The 20,807-nt window shown below is 36.8% G+C and overlaps 1 protein-coding gene across 8 annotated transcripts in view; it reads right to left on the minus strand.

Annotated features, from left to right (window-relative positions):
* Positions 1–20,807, minus strand: part of PHC3 (polyhomeotic homolog 3) — an 86,283-nt gene that overhangs the window by 24,286 nt on the left and 41,190 nt on the right. For all 8 annotated transcript variants that reach the window (XR_452492.2, XM_057545005.1, XM_007197527.2 and 5 more), the window contains 3 exons: positions 16,655–16,808; positions 11,051–11,301; positions 271–430 (listed from right to left, as the gene is read on the minus strand). Coding sequence is in view for 7 of the 8 variants with exons in the window: in XM_057545005.1 (XP_057400988.1) it covers positions 271–430; positions 11,051–11,301; positions 16,655–16,808 (565 nt within the window). In the remaining variant the exon portion in view is untranslated. The remainder of the gene's footprint in view (positions 1–270; positions 431–11,050; positions 11,302–16,654; positions 16,809–20,807) is intronic.

The raw sequence follows: 20,807 nt of genomic DNA on the forward strand, positions 1-20,807 counted from the left end.
GAATTAGTTTCATATACAATGGAACTTTTCCCAACCACACTCCTTCAAATGTCAAACTGATAGTATACAAATTAACACCAATCTTGCTATTTTAATTATATGACCATTAAGAGTCTGATTAGCTTTCCCACTATTTTAGTCAAATAATGCATTATATGAGAAAAAAAGTAAATACTTCCAAGTGAAAATCTGTGTGGAATAAATACCCATGTCTTGTTTCAAACAATAAAAGTCAAAGTTAAAGGGTATCTTAAAGAAAAATCCACAAACCTTCAGCAATCATGTCTTCCATCTCTGTGTCAGATGAATTATCTGCATGCTTTGCATTATTCTGTAGCTCTGGCTGAACACACACAGAATTTATCACCTGATTATCCAAAATAGGCCTTTTTTTCACAGGCTGTTCAATCAGCAGAGATGAACGACTCACCTTTAAAAGACAGACAGAACAAAATAAAATAATCTTTTAAAAGATTTTCAGAAACAACTTAGTTTAAAAATCTCTTGAAACGAATGGTACCTGTGATAATTTACTTGTACGACTGATCAGATCCATTCATTAAGGGCTTTATTCCTTGAGAAAAGGTTAGGCAACCTGAACATAAATGCTTTATACTGCAGTTCATGAGCAGTATGGATGCTTCAAAGTCTCAGTCAAATGGAACCAAGGGTCCTAGTTTAGGCAGGTAGGCTAAAAAGTTTTTTAAAAAATCAGCAATAAATTTTGATGAGCCAGTACCTTCAATATATTTTTTTCCTGCAATAACCTTTAAGATTTATTTTTCATGCACAAAGCTGTTTATTTGTAGGATTATCTCCTCAGGATAGATCATTATCATATGCATTTTAAAGATAAGGGAAGTGGACTTCCCTAGAGGCACAGTGGTTAAGAATCCGCCTGCCAATGCAGGAGACATGGGTTCAAGCCCTGGTCCAGGAAGATCCCACATGCCGCAGAGCAACTAAGCCCACGTACCACAACTACAGAGCCTGCGCTCTAGAGCCCGCAAGCCACAACTACTGAGCCCATGTGCCACAACTACTGAAGCCTGTGCACCGAGAGCCTGGGCTCCGCAACAAGAGAAGCCACCGCAATAAGAAGCCCACGCACCACAAAGAAGAGTAGCCCCTGCTCGCCGCAAACAGAGAAAGCCCGCACGCAGCAATGAACATCCAACGCAACCAAAAATCAATAAATAAATACATACATACATAAAAAAAAATAAAGATAAGGGAACTAACATTCAAAGTATGCAGGTGGAGGAGGAGACCTTCAAGATCGTGGAGGAGTAAGATGTGGAGATCACCTTCCTCCCCACAAATACATCAGAAATACATCGACATGTGGAACAACTCCTACAGAACACCTACTGAACGCTGGCAGAAGACCTCAGATTTCCCAAAAGGCAAGAAACTCCCCACGTACCTGGGTAGGGCAAAAGAAAAAAGGAAAAAGAAAGACAAAAGAAGAGGGACAGGACCTGCACCTCCGGGAGGGAGCTGTGAAGGAGGAAAAGTTTCCACACACTAACACAGAAATAGGGGCAAAGGGCAAAGCGGAGAGATTCCTGCACAGAGGACTGCTGCCGACCAGCATTCACCAGCCCAAGAGGCTTGTCTGCTCACCCACCGAGGCAGGTAGGGGCTGGGAGCTGAGGCTCGGGCTTCGGAGGTCAGACCCCAGGGAGAGAACTGGGGTTGGCTGCGTGAACACAGCCTGAAGGGAGTTAGTGCACCACAGCTAGCCGGGAGGGAGTCTAGGGAAAACTCTAGACGTGCCTAAGAGGCAAGAGACCATTGTTTCGGGGTGCACGAGGAGAGGGGATTCAGAGCACCACCTAAACGAGCTCCAGAGACGGGCGTGAGCCGCAGCTATAAGGACGGACACCAGAGACGGGCATGACACACTAAGGCTGCTGCTGCAGCCACCAAGAAGCCTGTGTGCAAGCACAGGTCACTATTCACACCTCCCCTCCCGGGAGCCTGTGCAGCCCGCCACTGCCAGGGTCCCATGATCCAGGGTCAACTTCCCCGGGAGAATGCACAGCGCGCCTCAGGCTGGTGCAACGTCACGCCGGCCTCTGCTGCCCGCAGGCTCGCCCCGCATTCCGTACCCCTCCCTCCCCCGGGCCTGAGTCAGCCAGAGCCCCCAGATCAGCTGCTCCTTTAACCCTGACCTGTCTGAGCGGGAACAGACGCCCTCAGGTAACCTACACGCAGAGGCAGGGCCAAATCCAAAGCTGAACCCCAGGAGGTGTGCGAGCAAAGAAGAGAAAGGGAAATTTCTCCCAGCAGCCTCAGGAGCAGCGGATAAAATCTCCACAATCAACTTGATGTACCTGCATCTGTGGAATACCTGAACAGACAACGAATCATTCCAAAATTGAGGCGGTGGACTTTGGGAGCAGCTGTAGACTTGGGGTTTGCTTTCTGCATCTAATTTGTTCCTGGTTTTATGTTTATCTTAGTTTAGTATTCAGAGTTTATTATCATTGGTACATTTGTTTATTGATTTGGCTGCTCGCTTCCTTTTTTTTTTGAATACATATAGATAGATGTATTTTTTTCCTTCTTCTCTTTTTGGGAGTGTGTATGTGTATGCTTCTTTGTGTCATTTTGTCTGTATAGCTTTGCTTTTAACATTTGTCCTAGAGCTCTGTCTGTCCGTTATTTGCTTTCTTTTTTTTCTTTAGTATAGTTTTTAGTGCTTGTTATCATTGGTGGATTTGTTTTTCGGTTTCGTTGCTCTCTTCTTTCTTTCTATTACTTTTTAATATTTTTTATTTTTAATAATTTAAAAAATTTTTTATTTTAATAACTTTATTTTATTTTATTTATTTTTTCTTTCTTTCTTTCTTTTTTTCTCCCTTTTCTCCTGAGCCATGCAGCTGACAGGGTCTTGGTGCTCTGGCTGGGGGTCAGGCCTGTGCCTCTGAGGTGGGAGAGTTGAGTTCAGGACATTGGTCCACCAGAGACCTCCCGGCTCCACGTAATATCACACAGTGAAAGCTCTCCCAGAGATCTCCATCTCAACGCTAAGATGCAGCTCAACTCAACAACCAGCAAGCTACAGTGCTGGACACCCCATGCCAAACAACTAGCAAGACAGGAACACAACCCCACCCATTAGCAGAGAGGCTGCCTAAAATCATAATAAGGTCACAGTTACCCCAAAACACATCACTGGATGCAGTCCTGCCAACCAGAAAGACGATATCCAGCCTCGTCCACCAGAACACAGGCACCAGTGCCCTCCACCAGGAAGCCTACACAACCCACTAAACCAACCATAGCCACTGAGGGCAGACACCAAAAACAACGGGAACTATGAACACGGAGCCTGTGAAAAGGAGACCCCAAACACAGTAAGTTAAGCAAAATGAGAAGACAGAGAAACACACAGCAGATGAAGGAGCAAGGTAAAAACCCAACAGACCAAAAAAATGAAGAGGAAATAGGCAGTCTACCTGAAAAAGAATTCAGAGTAATGATAGTAAAGATGATCCAAAATCTTGGAAATAGAATGGAGAAGATACAAGAAACGTTTAAAAAGGACCTAGAAGAACTAAAGAGCAAACAAACAATGATGAACAACACAATAAATGAAATTTAAAATTCTCTAGAAGGAATCAATGGCAGAATAACTGAGGCAGAAGAACGGATAACTGACCTGGAAGATAAAACAGCGGAAATAACTATTGCAGAGCAGAATAAAGAAAAAAGAATGAAAAGAATTGAGGACAGTCTTAGAGACCTCTGGGACAACATTAAATGCATCAACATTCGAATTATAGGGGGACCCAGAAGAAGAAGAGAAAAAGAAAACGACTGAGAAAATATTTTATGAGATTATAGTTGAAAACTTCCCTAATAAGGGAAAGGAAATAGTCAATCAAGTCCAGGAAGTGCAGAGAGTCCCATACAGGATAAATCCAAGGAGAAACACGCCAAGACACATATTAATCAAACTATCAAAAATTAAATACAAAGAAAAAATATTAAAAGCAGCAAGGGAAAAACAACAAATAACATACAAGGGAATCCCCATAAGGTTAACAGCTGATCTTTCAGCAGAAACACTGACAGCCAGAAGGGAGTGGCAGGACATATTTAAAGCGATGAAAGGGAAAAACCTACAACCAAGATTACTCTATCCAGCAAGGATCTCATTCAGATTCGACAGAGAAATTAAAACCTTTACAGACAAGCAAAAGCTAAGAGAATCCAGCAGGAAACACAAGACAAGGAAAAGACCTACAATAACAAACCCAAAACAATTAAGAAAATGGTAATAGGAACATACATATCGATAACTGCCTTAAATGTAAATGGATTAAATGCTCCAACCAAAAGACATAGACTGCTGAATGGATACAAAAACAAGACCCATATATATGCTGTCTACAAGAGAGCCACATCAGACCTAGGGACACATACAGACTGAAAGTGAGGGGATGGAAAAAGATATTCCATGCAAATGGAAATCAAAAGAAAGCTGGAGTAGCAATTCTCGTATCAGATAAAACAGACGTTAAAATAAAGACTATTACAAGAGACAAAGAAGGACACTACATAATGATCAAGGGATCAATCCAAGAAGAAGATATAACAATTGTAAATATTTATGAACCCAACATAGGAGCACCTCAATACAGAAGGCAAATGCTAACAGCCATAAAAGGGGAAATCAACAGTAACACAATCATAGTAGGGGACTTCTTTAACATTCCACTTTCACCAATGGACAGATCATCCAAAATGAAAATGAATGTAAGGAAACACAGCTTTAAATGATACATTAAACAAGATGGACTTAATTGATATTTATAGGACATTCCATCCAAAAACAACAGAATACACTTTCTTCTCAAGTGCTCATGGAACATTCTCCAGGATAGATCATATCCTGGGCCACAAACCAAGCCTTGGTAAATTTAAGAAAATTGAAATCATACCAAGTATCTTTTCTGACCACAACGCTATGAGACTCGATGTCAATTACAGGAAAAAATCTGTAAAACATACAGACACATGGAGGCTAAACCATACACTACTAAATAACCAAGAGATCATTGAAGAAATCAAAGTGGAAATCAAAAAATACCTAGAAACAAATGACAATGAAAACACGACGACCCAAAACCTATGGGATGCAGCAAAAGAAGTTCTAAGAGGGAAGTTTATAGCAATACAATCCTACCTCAAGAAACAAGAAAAATCTCAAATAAGCAATCTAACCTTAAACCTAAAGGAACTACAGAAGGAAGAACAAACAAAACCCAAAGTTAACAGAAGGAAAGGGGGCTTCCCTGGTGGCGCAGTGGTTGAGAATCTGCCTGCCAATGCAGGGGACACGGGTTCGAGCCCTGGTCTGGGAAGATCCCACATGCCGCGGAGCAACTGGGCCCATGAGCCACAATTACTGAGCCTGCGCATCTGGAGCCTGTGCTCCGCAACAAGAGAGGCCGCGATAGTGAGAGGCCTGCACACCGCGATGAAGAGTGGCCCCCGCTTGCCACAACTAGAGAAAGCCCTCACAGAGAAATGAAGACCCAACACAGCCATAAATTAAATTAAAAAAAAAAAAACTGAAGGAAAAAAATCATAACGATCAGATCAGAAATAAATGAAAAAGAAATGAAGGAAACAATAGCAAAGGTCAATAAAACTAAAAGCTGGTTCTTGAGAAGATAAACGAAATTGATAAACCATTAGCCAGACTCATCAAGAAAAAAAGGGAGAAGACTCAAATCAATATAATTGAAATGAAATGAAAAAGGAGAAGTAACAAATGATACTGCAGAAATACAAAGGATCATGAGAGATTACTACAAACAACTATATGCCAAGAACATGGACAACCTGCAAGAAATGGACAAATTCTTAAAAAGCACAACCTTCTGAGACTGAACCAGGAAGAAATAGAAAATATAAACAGACCTATCACAAGCACTGAAATAGAGACTGTGATTAAAAATCTTCCAACAAACAAAAGCCCAGGACCAGATGGCTTCACAGGCGAATTCTAACAAACATTTAGGGAAGAGCTAACACCTATCCTTCTCAAACTCTTCCAATATATAGCAGAGGGAGGAAAACTCCCAAACTCATTCTATGAGGCCACCATCACCCTGATACCAAAACCAGACAAAGATGTCACAAAGAAAGAAAACTACAGGACAATATCACTGATGAACACAGATGCAAAAATCCTCAACAAAATACTAGCAAACAGAATCCAACAGCACATTAAAAGGATCATACACCATGATCAAGTGGGGTTTATCCCAGGAATGCAAGGATTCTTCAATATACGCAAATCAATCAATGTGATAAACCATATTAACAAATTGAAGGAGAAAAACCATGTGATCATCTCAATAGATGCAGAAAAAGCTTTCTACAAAATTCAACACCTGTTTATGATAAAAGCCATCCAGAAAGTAGGCATAGAGGGAACTTACCTCAACATAATAAAGGCCATATATGACAAACCCACAGCCAACACTGTCCTCAATGGGGAAAAACTGAAACCATTTCCTCTACGATCAGGAACAAGACAAGGTTGTCCACTCTAACCACTATTATTCAACATAGTTTTGGAAGTGTTAGCCAAAGGAATCAGAGAAGAAAAAGAAATAAAAGGAATCCAAATCGGAAAAGAAGTAAAGCTGTCACTGTTTGCAGATGACATGATACTATACATAGAGAATCCTAAAGATGCTACCAGAAAACTACTAGAGCTAATCAATGAATTTGGTAAAGTAGCAGGATACAAAATTAATGCACAGAAATCGCTTGCATTCCTATACACTAATGATGAAAAATCTGAAAGAGAAATTAAGGAAACACTCTCATTTACCATTGCAAGAAAAAGAATAAAATACCCAGGAATAAACCTACCTAAGGAGACAAAAGACCTGTATGTAGAAAACTATAAGACACTGATGAAAGAAATTAAAGATGATACAAACAGATAGAGAGATATACCATGTTCTTGGATTGGAAGAATCAACAATGTGAAAATGACTATACTACCCAAAGCAATCTACAGATTCAGTGCAATCCCTATCAAAGTACCAATGGCATTTTTCCCAGAACTAGAACAAAAAATTTCACAATTTGTATGGAAACACAAAAGACCCCGAATAGCCAAAGCAATCTTTAGAAACAAAAACGGAGCTGGAGGAATCAGGCACCTGGACTTCAGACTATACTGTAAAGCTACAGTAATCAAGACAGTATGGTACTGGCACAAAAACAGAAATATAGATCAATGGAACAGGATAGAAAGCCCAGAGATAAACCCACGTACATATGGTCACCTTATTTTTGATAAAGGAGACAAGAATATACAATGGAGAAAAGACAGCCTCTTCAATAAGTGGAGCTGGGAAAACTGGACAGCTACATGTAAAAGAATGAAATTAGAACACTCCCTAACAGCATACAGGAAAAATAAACTCAAAATGGATTAAAGACCTAAATGTAAGGTCAGACACTATCAAACTCTTAGAGGAAAACATAGGCAGAACACTCTATGACATAAAGTACAGAAAGATCCTTTTTGACCCACCTCCTAGAAAAATGGAAATAAAAACAAAAATAAACAAATGGGACCTAATGAAACTTCAAAGCTTTTGCACAGCAAAGGAAACCATAAACAAGACGAAAGACAACCCTCAGAATGGGAGAAAATATGTGCAAATGAAGCAACTGACAAAGGATTAATCTCCAAAATTTATAAGCAGCTCATGCAGCTCAATATCAAAAAAACAAACAACCCAATCCAAAAATGGGCAAAAGACCTAAATAGACATTTCTCCAAAGAAGATATACAGATTGCCAACAAACACATGAAAGGATGCTCAACATCATTAATCATTAGAGAAATGCAAATCAAAACTACAATGAGGTATCACCTCACACCAGTCAGAATGGCCATCATCAAAAAATCTACAAACGATAAATGCTGGAGAGGGTATGGAGAAAAGGGAACCCTCCTGCACTGTTGGTGGGAATGTAAATTGATACAGCCACTATGGAGAACAGTATGGAGGTTCCTTAAAAAACTAAAAATAGAATTACCATATGACCCAGCAATCCCACTACTGGGTATATACCCAGAGAAAACCATAATTCAAAAAGAGTCATGTACCACCATGTTCACTGCAGCTGTATTTACAATAGCCAGGACATGGAAGCAACCTCAGTGTCCATCGACAGATGAATGGATAAAGAAGATGTGGCACATATATACAATGGAATATTACTCAGCCATAAAAAGAAACGAAATGGAGGTATTTGTAGGAAGGTGGATGGACCTAGAGTCTGTCATACAGAGTGAAGTAAGTCAGAAAGAGAAAAATAACGTATGCTAACACATATATATGGAATCTAAAAAAAAAAACAAAAATGGTTCTGAAGAACCTAGGGGCAGGATAGGAATAAAGACGCAGATGTAGAGAATGGACTTGAGGACACGGAGAGGGGGAAAGGTAAGCTGGGACGAAGTGAGAGAGTGGCATGGACTTATATACACTACAAAATGTAAAACAGATAGCTAGTGGGAAGCAGCCACATAGCACAAGGAGATCAGCTTGGTGCTCTGTGACCACCTAGAGGGGTGGGATACGGAGGGTGGGAGCAGATGCAAGAGGGAGGAGATATGGGGATATATGTATATGTATAGCTGATTCACTTTGTTATAAAGCAGAAACTAACACACCATCGTAAAGCAATTATACTCCAATAACGATGTTAAAAAAATAAAATAAAACAAAGGACTGCCTATCCAAAAAAAAAAAAAAAAAAAACAAAGTATGCAGGTGATTTCTTTACAAAAGCAGAATCAGGAACTCAAGTCTCCTGACTCCTAGTTCAGCAACCTATTATAATCAAAAAAAGAAAAAATGGAAAACTCATTGCTGAAAAACTGTAATATTCAGTGCTGCTAAGAGTATACACTTCTGGTATATGAATAAATTTAAATAATCTTCCAGAAAATAATTTGGCAATATATATCAAGAGTCTTATGAATACGTACATTGAGTACATATGTAATGTGATCCAATACCTATACTTCTAGGAATTTATGCTAAAGAAATTGTTTAAAATGTGGATTTCAAATGTGGATAATTTACATACAAAGATATTCCTTTCAGGGCTATCTGAACAGCAAAAAAATGGAAACCTGAATGTCCAACAACATAGTTGTCCCTCAGTACTTGCAGGGGATTGGTTCTAAGACTCCAGAGGATAAAATTCTGCAGATGCTCAAGTCCCTTATGTAAAATGGAGTATTATTTGCATATAACCTATGCACATTCTCCCATGTACTTTTTTTTTTTTTTGGCCACACCACATGGCATACGGGATCTTAGTTCCCCAACCAGGGATCAAACCCAATGCATTGGGAGCACGGAGTCTTAACCACTGGACCGCCAGGGAAGTCCCATCCCATATACTTTAAATCATTTCTAGATTACTTATAATATTGAATACAATGTAAATGCGAAGTAAATAGTTGCCCGTGCATGGCAAATTCAAGTTTTGCTTTTTGGAACTTTGTAGATTTTTTTTTTTTTTTTATTCTTGATCTATGATTGGGTTGACTCCCTGATGTGAAACCTGTGGATATGGGGGGCCAACTGTAATGGAAGGATTACATAAATTACAGTTGTCCAGAAAGTGAAATATTATGTAATCTTTCAAAATGTTTCCTAAGTACTATTATTCAAACGAGAAAATAAATGCTCAAGATACACTAAGTGAAAGAAGCTGAACTGTATACATAATAACAACCTTGATCATATGAAAAAATATATATATTAAAATATCCTCTGTGGTATTACTGAGGATTATTTGTTCTCTACATTTTCCAAATTTTCCATTAAAAAAATAATACATATTGCTTTTGTAATTTGAAAAAAGAAGTTGTAACTGTCACTAGTAATAATTGATAATCATAGCTATGGCCATTAAGTGCCAGGCACTACACAGAACAATTTATGTACATTTAGTCCTCACAATAACCCTAAGAGCAAAGTATCATCTCCATTTGCTGGATGAACAAATGAATTTCAAAAAGGCTGAATGACTTGACAAAGGTTACACAGTCTATATGTGGCAGAGCCAGGATCCAACCACTGAGGAATAGGAAGAAAAAAACCCGTTCCTCCACTCGCTATATATCAGAGATTCTTAGATCCAAGCTTAATATACACACAGTAAACTGAAAGCAAAGGCAACTGATTAGACAGTCAACTATCACAGTGCAATCACAATGCACTACCTGTGAATCTGAAAAATCAGATAGTTCAAAGTCCTTCAAAACACATAATTTTGTTTTCCTGTCTTTGATTTGGGCTTTGATTTTGGCCACTTGTCTTGGTATATTTTCTAAGGGAAAATGTTCATCTCTAGATATTAGTATGTAATGTAGCTAGTGTAGCTGTAATGTACAGCTAGTCTCAAATCACAATACTTTTAGTGACAGATATAGCACCTCAATTTTGAGGTGAACATTTTGAAGCATTTTTGAAATCTGATTGAAGGCTGAGATTTAAGAATAATGAAAAAATCTATTTGCTAATTTTAAAGCATCAACTGGGTAACATCAGAAGTATTAGATCACTGGGAAGTTATTATTTTCTGTATTCAAGTTAAAGTTCACAAAGTATCACATTATACAAGAAACACCATTAAAAAGAAACTAGTGCACCTTAGGTATCATTTCAATCCCCTTAAAAAAAAAATAGAAAGTTTATTTCATTGGAGTAAACATATAATTGCCTTCTCTAAAAATTATAAAACTGATATCCTTATATCCTGAAATTTTTCTTCTTAGTTTATACATTTAAATAGCTAGCATAAAATCCTAGAAGTATATCTGGTAATATATAAAGGATATATATAAAGAAATTCTAGATAAAAGATTAACAACTTTTGAGATAAAATTACAAGCTTTTTATTAGATAACAACAGATTATACATTTTAAGATAATGCTACATGAATAATTGTAAAAATACAAATTTGCTTGCTACTTACAGGAAATGGCTCCAATCCCTCCTGAATCACAAAGCCTTCAATAACATGGGTCAAGATCTGTGGCTTAACAATAGCCTGTGGAGGTTTGTTTTCTACACTGGGTATGCTACTAGGCATAGATGTACTATTACTCCTTGTGGTAGCAGCTGGAAGTAAGAGTGGAGGTGGAGGAACAGACACATGTGAAGGATCTGATGGAGATTTAATTACTGAAGCACTGACTGATGCCACAACAGGTAATTCTACTTGCTCTGTGGAACAAAAAAAAAAAAAAAAAAAGTCATTTTTTTAATCTTTAGCATTCTGCCCAGGCAAATATGAAAGAAAATTCAAGAATAAATATTAGTAACAATAATAGTTAATATCTGATGCTTTAAAAAGACATTCTAAGACCTTTATATTTATTATCTCATTTAATCTCCACAATAACCTTATGAGATACATACTACTATTCCCACTTACAGACGAAGGGGGTGACTTGCTCAAAGTTGTCATTCCAACTTTGGTTACAAAGAACTGTCCCATAAGACATGAAAATGTTTTAGAATGTCAATTTAAGAATAATTACTGGGCTTCCCTGGTGGCGCAGTGGTTGAGAGTCTGCCTGCTAATGCAGGGGACACGGGTTCGAGCCCTGGCCTGGGAAGATCCCACATGCCGCAGAGCGGCTGGGCCCGTGAGCCACAACTGCTGAGCCTGCGCGTCTGGAGCCTGTGCTCTGCAACGAGAGAGGCCCGCGCATCGCGATGAAGAGTGGCCCCCGCTTGCCACAACTGGAGAAAGCCCTCGCACAGAAACGAAGACCCAACACAGCCAAAATCAATCAATCAATCAATCAAACATACGCATCTGATTCAAGATCCTCATTAAAAAAAAAAAAAAAAAAGAATAATTACTAAAAAAAATTTTTTAAATTTTAAGCTATACAGATATTAAATTCCCTATGTTTCTGTTTATATATTCCAAATGATATGGGGTGGGGGGGGAAGTACTCTGAAACACACTTAAGAAAAAAAGAATCATGAAATCCACAGAATAAGTAGAAATTCTGATGAATTATACAGGGCATTACTTCAAGCTAATCCACATCCACACACAAATGTTCTTTGTTGTTGCTGTTATCTTTAACAACTCTTCATTGACACTGTACATGTCAATTTGGGGGAACACTGTATACCAGGCAACTGCAAAATGTTGGGCTGGATCACTGTGATTCCTCCCCTTCAAACTCTGAGGACCACAATAAGACAGACCCACAGCCTACAATGGAGACTTTACCTCCCCATTCGGTAGCAATAAACCTTTACTAAGCTGTACCAAAGTGGAGAGACGGAACCAGCTGACAGCTAGGAATACCAGTGAGTACAAGATGTCTGAGAAAAATAACAAAAAAAGAACGTGTGGTAAAGATAATACTACTACTTACTGAGCACTTTTGTGCCACGTACTGTATAAATGTCTTACATGTTATAACACATTTAGTCCTCAAAACTAGCCTATGGGTAGGTACTGTTATTATCTCCATTTTATAGATGTGGAAACCAAAACACAGAAAGATAAAGCAACTTGCCTAGAGGTGCACAGCTAATAAGCAGTGGAGCTGGGATACTAACCCAGGCAGTCAGGTTCTGGGTTCCGGAGACAATGCTTTTTTCATTGCTACAGTAACTCCTCTCCACCATCAGTATGAAAAGGATTGATATCACTATCAAAAATGCTCAAAATATAGCCCAGTTAGGTAGAGAAGAAAGAAAAGAAATCCCTATCGAATAAAAATTTCAGCTAACAAAATAGTGTAGTGATAATCAGTATAGTGTCAGAAATGGAAAAGCTAACAGTTCAGACATAGTAACTCTGACATAATTAATAACACTATGTAGCTTATCACAGCAAGATTACAGCCATAAATTAACCTAGTTCCACCAAATAATCCACCAGGATAAACTGTACTGGAAAACCTATTTAAAGTCACACAATCCCTCATTACAAACTACAAAAGAAGTCAGCAGAGGACTTCCCTGGTGGCGCAGTGGTTAAGAATCTGCCTGCCAATTCAGGGGACACGGGTTCGATCCCTGGTCCGGGAAGATCCCACATGCCGCAGAGCATGTGCGTCACAACTACTGAGCCTGTGAGCCACAACTACTGAGACTGCGTTCCACAACTACTGAAGCCTGCCCGCCTAGAGCCCATGCTCTGCAACAAGAGAAGCCACTGCAATGAGAAGCCCGTGCACAGCATAAAGAGTAGTCCCCGCTCGCCGCAACTAGAGAAAGCCCGCGCAGCAACGAAGACCCAACGCAGCCCAAAAAAAAAAAAAGAAAAAGAAAAAGTCAGCAGGAAATACTGGTTTGCTGATTTCCAGGAACAAATACACAATTGTACACATGCATTACCAGACTGAAGAACTCCATAAAAATCCTACCCCACATACCCAATTTTCACATATACTCCTAGAGGAAAAGGATAAAAGATATAATTCTGAACAGGGACTAAAAAGCAATTTTTCTGTTGGAAGGAAAATATAAATCTATGGAGAACTGAAAAATAAGATAAATTTTAATATCCCGTATAGATTTATAAATACTTTGTTACTTTAGAAATATAAAGCTGCATTAAGTATATTGTGGTTTATTCAGAAAATACTGCTTAGTATATGTTCTAACTAATTTTTGGATCATACATACAAATAGATCTAAATTTTGTTGAAAACAAAGTTGTAAGTTACTGACCTCTTAAAAAAGTTAATAGCTATGACTTGCCAGTTTATAATCAGCTGTTAAAATCAAAAACACAAGAAACATTGACATATTATAGCAGAACAAAAACACAATTATTGGGGACTTCCCTGGTGTCGCAGTGGTTAAGAATCCGCCTGCCAATGCAGGGGACATGGGTTCGATCTGATCTGGGAAGATCCCACATGTCGCCGAGCAACTAAGCCCGTGTGCCACAACTACTGAGCCTGCACTCTAGAGCCCGTGAGCCACAACTACTGAGCCCACGTGCCACAATTACTGAAGACCACGTGCCTAGAGCCCGTGCTCCGCAACAAGAGAAGACACCGCAATGAGAAGCCCGCGCACCGCAACAAAGAGCAGCCCCCGCTCGCCACAACTAGAGAAAGCCCGTGCGCAGCAACGAAGACCCAATGCAGCCAAAATTTAATTAATTAGTTTAAAAAAAAAACAAAAAAAACACAATTACTACACTCTCTAGATTTAAGACAACTGTGAGAGAGAAACCCCAAGTTTCTTTGCCACAAGAAACTTCTTCTTTGTGGCAATAAGACTTTGCCACAGGTTACTCTGCCTATTCAGTCTCATTTTCTGAGCAAGATATATGAGCTTTTTCTACTCTTTTTTATGGATGCTTTTTTAAGAATTCTCATAGATTTATGAAGACTAAATCCTCGGTGGAAACAAGTCCCTCTATTTTTATAGGTTAGTTTATTACATGATTTGATGAGCAACCTGTGCTTGCTTTTCCCCCCTCATATACTACAGAAACTAGTTAAGTATGAAGTAAATTAAAGGAAGATTCAAAAATCTACATTGTACTTAGACAATTTAGCCAGAGGGATGGATATGCCTGCCAGGATCTCAGACTACATTCCTGAGGAAATAATGTGAAAATATTCTTGAGTTTCAGTATTTCAAAAATGTTTAAATTTTCTTGAGTATCATTAGTAATGCTTATTAGGTAATTAAATCACAGTCACAATGCAAGGTTAGTATCCAATTAAACACATATTTCTGCCTTTAAATCAAAACTCCAAGAAATCTGCAGCAACATAAAAATCCATTTTCAGTGTACACAAACTACAAAGATTTAATACTACAGTTAGATTTTCTTAAATCTATCTTTTGAGGTATTATTTTGAATAAGCAAAGACAATAATATTGAACTTGTCTTAAATATTTTATAGAATTTTACTGACTACATGTTTTCCATTTTTCAGGAGGGGGAAGAAGTTGGAGGAAAATTGTTTTTGCCTCTCCATGCTTTCCAGAGATTCACATTGGTAGTAAGGGATAAAAGCTAGAAAGAAGAGAAGGGATAGAAATGTGGCATGCTGAAGAAAAGAGAGGACAAGGGCTGCTTTGGTAGCAAAGTCAGTGCCCCATTACAATCTGTTTCCATGCCTGTTATAGTGGTTCTTCTTAACTGAAAGTGATCATGAAAGCCATGAGATATTCAATAGAACAAAATACTTACAACAAAGCCTGAACCAAGATTAGTATTATCTGGATAAGCGGTCAGTAAACTTTCTATAAAGGACATATGGTCTCTGCAATGACTCATCTTTGCTGCAGTAACGCAAAAGTAGCCATAGATAATATCTGAACAAATGAACGTGGCTGTGTTGCACAGAACTTTATTCATGGACAATGAAATTTGAATTTCACATAATCTTCACATGACATGAAACATTACTCTTCTTTTGATTTTTTTTTCAAACATTTAAAAATTTTAAAACCATACTTAGCTCATGGGCCATATAAAAACATGCAGCAGGAAGGATCTGAAGCATGAGCTATCATTTGCCAGCCCCTGATCTAAATAAAATACTAAAAAAAAAAAAACCCTAACACGGAATATATCTTTTTTAGGACTTAGACACCGGGCTATAGATTATAATGTTTTAGTAAAATACCTAGGATTCACAGTCACTTTGATATTATGAGGAGGAGTATAGAGAAGATTTACTTGAACTCGTAAGTAGTTCTGAAGTAGTGAATAAGAATTTGAATGCTTAAGCTCAAGAATTTTTTAATCCACGTCCTTAGTAAGAATTAGTGAGGCTTAATTTAAGTACTGTCTGGGAAAGAACACTTTTAAAAGCATTTACTCAGTCTGGATCACAAGCAATTATGACGAATGTCAGATATGACTTCAAATGCTTTGTGATTTTTGGAAAGTATAATTGAAATCTTCTGATAGAACTTTGATTTATTCTAGTTTTTAAGCTAGAAATAGCTTGACACATAAATCTGAATGGTCACATGAAACACATCTGTACAAACTACTAAAAATTCAAAGGCTGAAATACGTTTTTGATTTGGGTAGTTCCTCAACAACTGTTCTAATTATTCCTCATCAAAAAACAAAAAATCTTGGGACTTCCCTGGTGGCGCAGTGGTTAAGAATCCGCCTGCCAATTCAGGGGACACGGGTTCGAGCCCTGGTCCAGGAAGATCCCACATGCCGCGGAGCAACTAGGCCCGTGAGCCACAATTACTGAGCCTGTGCTGTAGAGCCCACGAGCCACAACTACTGAGCCTGCGTGCCACAACTACTGAAGCTTGCGTGCCTAGAGCCCGTGCTCTGCAACAAGAGAAGCCACCGCGATGAGAAGCCCATGCACCGCAAAGAGTAGCCCCCGCTCCTCGCAACTAGAGGAAGCCCGCGCACCGCAATGAAGACCCAATGCGGCCATAAATTAATTAATTTTTTTAAAAAAAGTCTTGAATTCTAATCTATGTTTTGCTGCAATTAATTACACAGAAAATTAGTTTAATACCACCTCTAGTGAAAAAAAACTTTTTCCGTTACTAACATTTCTCTAATAGAAAATTTCCCCAAATCCAGGCATTTCCTCACCTAACAAAGGATGCTCAGAAGTCAAATCTTCTCCTCTCCCCACAGTTATAGCTGCTGGAGACAACGTGGGTGGTGGTGGAGTTCTATCCATTCGGACACATTCTTCTGACTCCTCTGGCATTTCTTCTTCACATACATCTTCTACTTGATAAACCTGCAACGACAAACCACGCTGCCTAAAAATGTTTCTAAAATACATTTCATAAGGTGTTCTTAATTTAATTAACAAAATAAATTCCGAGTGTTTTAAAAATTAAAAGGCAAAATGACTATTTGACAGATTGAAAGGAAAACTTTAAAATCATTCAAATGAAGTTTTTCATAATCCTTGATGATTCATAATACTTGATGATATTTCACTGAAAGTAAGTTGTGGATCAGTACCTAGGCTATAAATCACTACGGTTTCCCAAAGGTGATAGTCAAGTCAGTACACATTTTTAATTTTGTTAATTTTTTTAAATGTTTTGATTTTACACACTCAAACAACTATTTGGGGAATTTACTATAGTTTCTGTTAACTTCCATTGTCATAAATCAAAATAGATACTAGTATTTTTCACAAGCATGTTAAGTAAATCTCCAAAATGACACATATTATATAAGGAAATGCACTGTTTAAAGGACTACATCCCAGGTTCTTCTTTATTATATTTCTGTGAATTAAAGATTAAATTTTGAAAAGCTATGTCTGAGTACCCACAAAAAAGGTATGTGATTACATGTTTAATCTTCTGATCTACTCAAGAATCTAATGAATTTTTATAAGCTAGTATCAGTTAAACAGAAAACATCTGTCCTTGAAATAACACACACACACCCCCCATCCTAAGCCATTTCACATATTACTTTTAGTTCTTTAATATTGTTCCATACTTATAGAAGAAAGTTGTTACATCTTTAACTACCTTGTTATCCAATGGTAAAGATAATACTTAAGAAGAAAACATGGACTCAAAAGTACTCTGAGAAAGAACTTAAAAAAGTCTAACCTATTATTGATTTTTTATTAAACTTAAGGCTGAATTTTCAAAGTCCACTTGTAGAGACTGACACAAGTATTTTAATTTGTCATCGCTTTTTATTTAACCATTATTTTTGAAAGATGACAGGTCACTAAAAACAAAGCCACAAAGCAATTTACCACCCTTCTTAATAAAAAGCTTATTACTTAACATTTATAAAAGTTGTGAGTTTTTAAGATAACTTACCCAAACTGATTAATATTTCTAATAAGTATCAAAACAAAGAATGTTTCTTCAACATTCACAAAAAGCTTTTAAATGATCTAATATTGCATATATTTTTAATCAAACTATTGAAAAAGTTTGATTTGAAATTAAATATAAAAACAATATTTCTGAAACCAGCATAAACAATGTGTGATAAAAAGGACTATGATGTTTTACCTACAAAGGCATATCTAACAACAGCAATAGAATTTAAAAACCAAAACAAACAAGAAAGACCCCTAATTTTTCAAGACTCTATTAAGAATAAAATAGCTTTCCTTTTTTTTTAAATTAAAAAATCCCTTTGTTACTGATAATTTTATATCAAATATAATATCCAGAGCTGTGATTTGAATCAGCTACTAAGTAGGCAACATTTTTAAAAGTTATTTGCTCACGACCCTGCATCTGGAAACCTGTTTCACTAAGAGAGAGTCCTTGCCTCATGTCTGGATCCTCAGGAGTGAAAGCAGTCGTTCATTACTGTACAGTGCAACAATGATAGCTGCTAGTATCTGTTCATGATAAATTTTTAAATGATGATAATGTCCAATACAGGGAAAGTCATCCAAAAAAATGTCCTGGGGGTTAAAGGAAAAACAAAAAACAAAAAACTTCTAGTGAGGGGCACCTGCTGTAGTAGTGATTACCTTAATTTGGCAGAGTAGTGGGGATGTTGATTCAGAGGTAATTAGACAAGTAATGGTTTTATCAACCAGCTCAACTGTATCTATGCAGCATTCCTTTATTAGATATTACTTTTCTTCCAAAAATCATCTTTTCATAAAATGCTGAAACTCTCTCTTTAATATTAATGCTGTCACAAGTTTTTCAAACACCTACTACAGTACCTTTTAAGGAATCAAAGATCATGCATGATCATGCATAGTATTCTGATTTTTTAAATATAATGAAAGAGTTTTAAAGGATTAAAAGAGGCAAACACAAATAACGTATTCTGAAATAATCCAACAAAGAATACTGTAAAATATTTTTCGTTCTTTACAGGTAAGCCTAACTATACATACTTTCTTCCACATCTCCCACGTAAAGGCAAAGTAAGTTAAGGAATAAAAGAAGTAGGTAAAAGCAGATCTGTCACAGACATCTGGCACAATCAGCATAAAAAAAAAATCTAAGTGCGACAACCAGAAGACTGAATAAAGCAAAGAAGTGAAGGTTTTGCTCACAAGATCGTTTGGAAACTGTACATCACAATTTCTCTTTAGTTCATAACTATGACTATTCTAAAACTAACACTGGCTGCCAAACTCACCTCAATAAAAAGTACATTAGTCCCATCTGTCTCCTTTCCCTAAATAAACTGTGGAAAACATTTATTAGTTCTAAATTATCTACACTTACCATATCTTACTTATCATACCTAAATGTCAATGAAAAATCTTTTAAAAAAACATACTGATTTTACTTTGAAAATTCACTTATCTTTGAAAAGTTCACATCTCTTAGAAGTAAACCTCTCTCTACCTTTGAATATTTGAAACAACCAGGAAATTGTGAACGAATGTGTAATTCACGAAGAAATGTGATGGTTAAAAAAATAGATTTGATAAAGGTAATAAAAGAAAAATACAGCAATTTAATAAATAGGTTATGGTACTCAACGAAAGGTAAAAGATAAGAACGATAACATGGAAACATCTGTAGCAAATATGACCATACAAGTGATAGTAGAGAAAGTTATTCTTCTCATGAAAAAAAAAAATTCCAAAAATTAGGTAACATAAATTTTAAAAAACCCAAAATTAATAGAGGGCAGAAAATAATTAGATCCTAGATATTTTTAGCTTTAATTCAAGTGTTGCTATGTTTTTGATATTTCTATCCCAAACATGTTCCTCCAAGGTCTGCCCTAACAAAAATAATTAGAAAAATATAAGGCATATAGAGAAATTTTATTTTTTTACTTGTTAAAAACCAATTCACTGAACTAGAAAGTGAGAATGTAAATTCAAATTAAATTTGATTTCTTTGAAGGTACTGTACACTTTTAAGCCTGTGTTTTTATATTACAATATCCATTGTAAACTCTTCAAAAATCCATTAAAAGAAAATATAGAGACACAATAATTGAAATACAAACTTATTTCTAGATGCCCATTGTTGTCTTTGTCAAGTTCTGTTCTTAATAAAAGTGAGTAGGAAGTGGAATTCAATCTCTTCATGCCTATCAAGATCAGTCAGAATGACAAGAATAAAGTATCTATAAATTTGCATCCTGAGAACCAAAATGTTTCCCATTAAGGAACAGACTTTGAAACTCCTTTCCTTTCTGAGTTTATGGTTACTAGCCTTTAAGTGATAAAATCTCTTTAGTGAGGTTTGATATAAAACCTCCTTTGGGGGGGGGTGGTGGTGGTGGGATGAATTGGGAGATTGAGATTGACATGTATACACTAATATGTATAAAATAGATAACTAATAAGAACCCGCTGTATAAAAATAAATAAAATAAAATTCAAAAAAAGTAAAAATAAAAAAAAAAAACCTCTTTTGAGAATACTGTTTTCCTCAGTTATAAATTAATTATGAATTTGATCATTCTAACATTTAGAGACCTTATTTCAATTTTTATTATAAATTATTTTATAAATTTTAAAAGACCTTTATAGAATGTTTAAAAGAAAAACATTTTTCAGGATAATTTTCCTCTGTAGGCAATATGTACCATTTCTAGAGGTTTATTTTGATAAATTTCTCCACAATCTCAGTTATTCAAAACTTTTACTCCTCCCAGTGGATTATTTCATCCTCAGTATTCAACTCATCCACTGAGATTTTCTTAGCTTTTTAAATGAGAAATATTTTAAGTATATATTCTCCCTTAGTAGAAATTTAAAAATCAGAAGTTTAATAATTCTAAAAGATGGCCTACAGTTAATGTTTTTTTGCAAAGTTGG

Source organism: Balaenoptera acutorostrata, chromosome 4 (assembly GCF_949987535.1).
Source record: "Balaenoptera acutorostrata chromosome 4, mBalAcu1.1, whole genome shotgun sequence".
Taxonomy (NCBI): Eukaryota; Metazoa; Chordata; class Mammalia; order Artiodactyla; family Balaenopteridae; genus Balaenoptera; species Balaenoptera acutorostrata.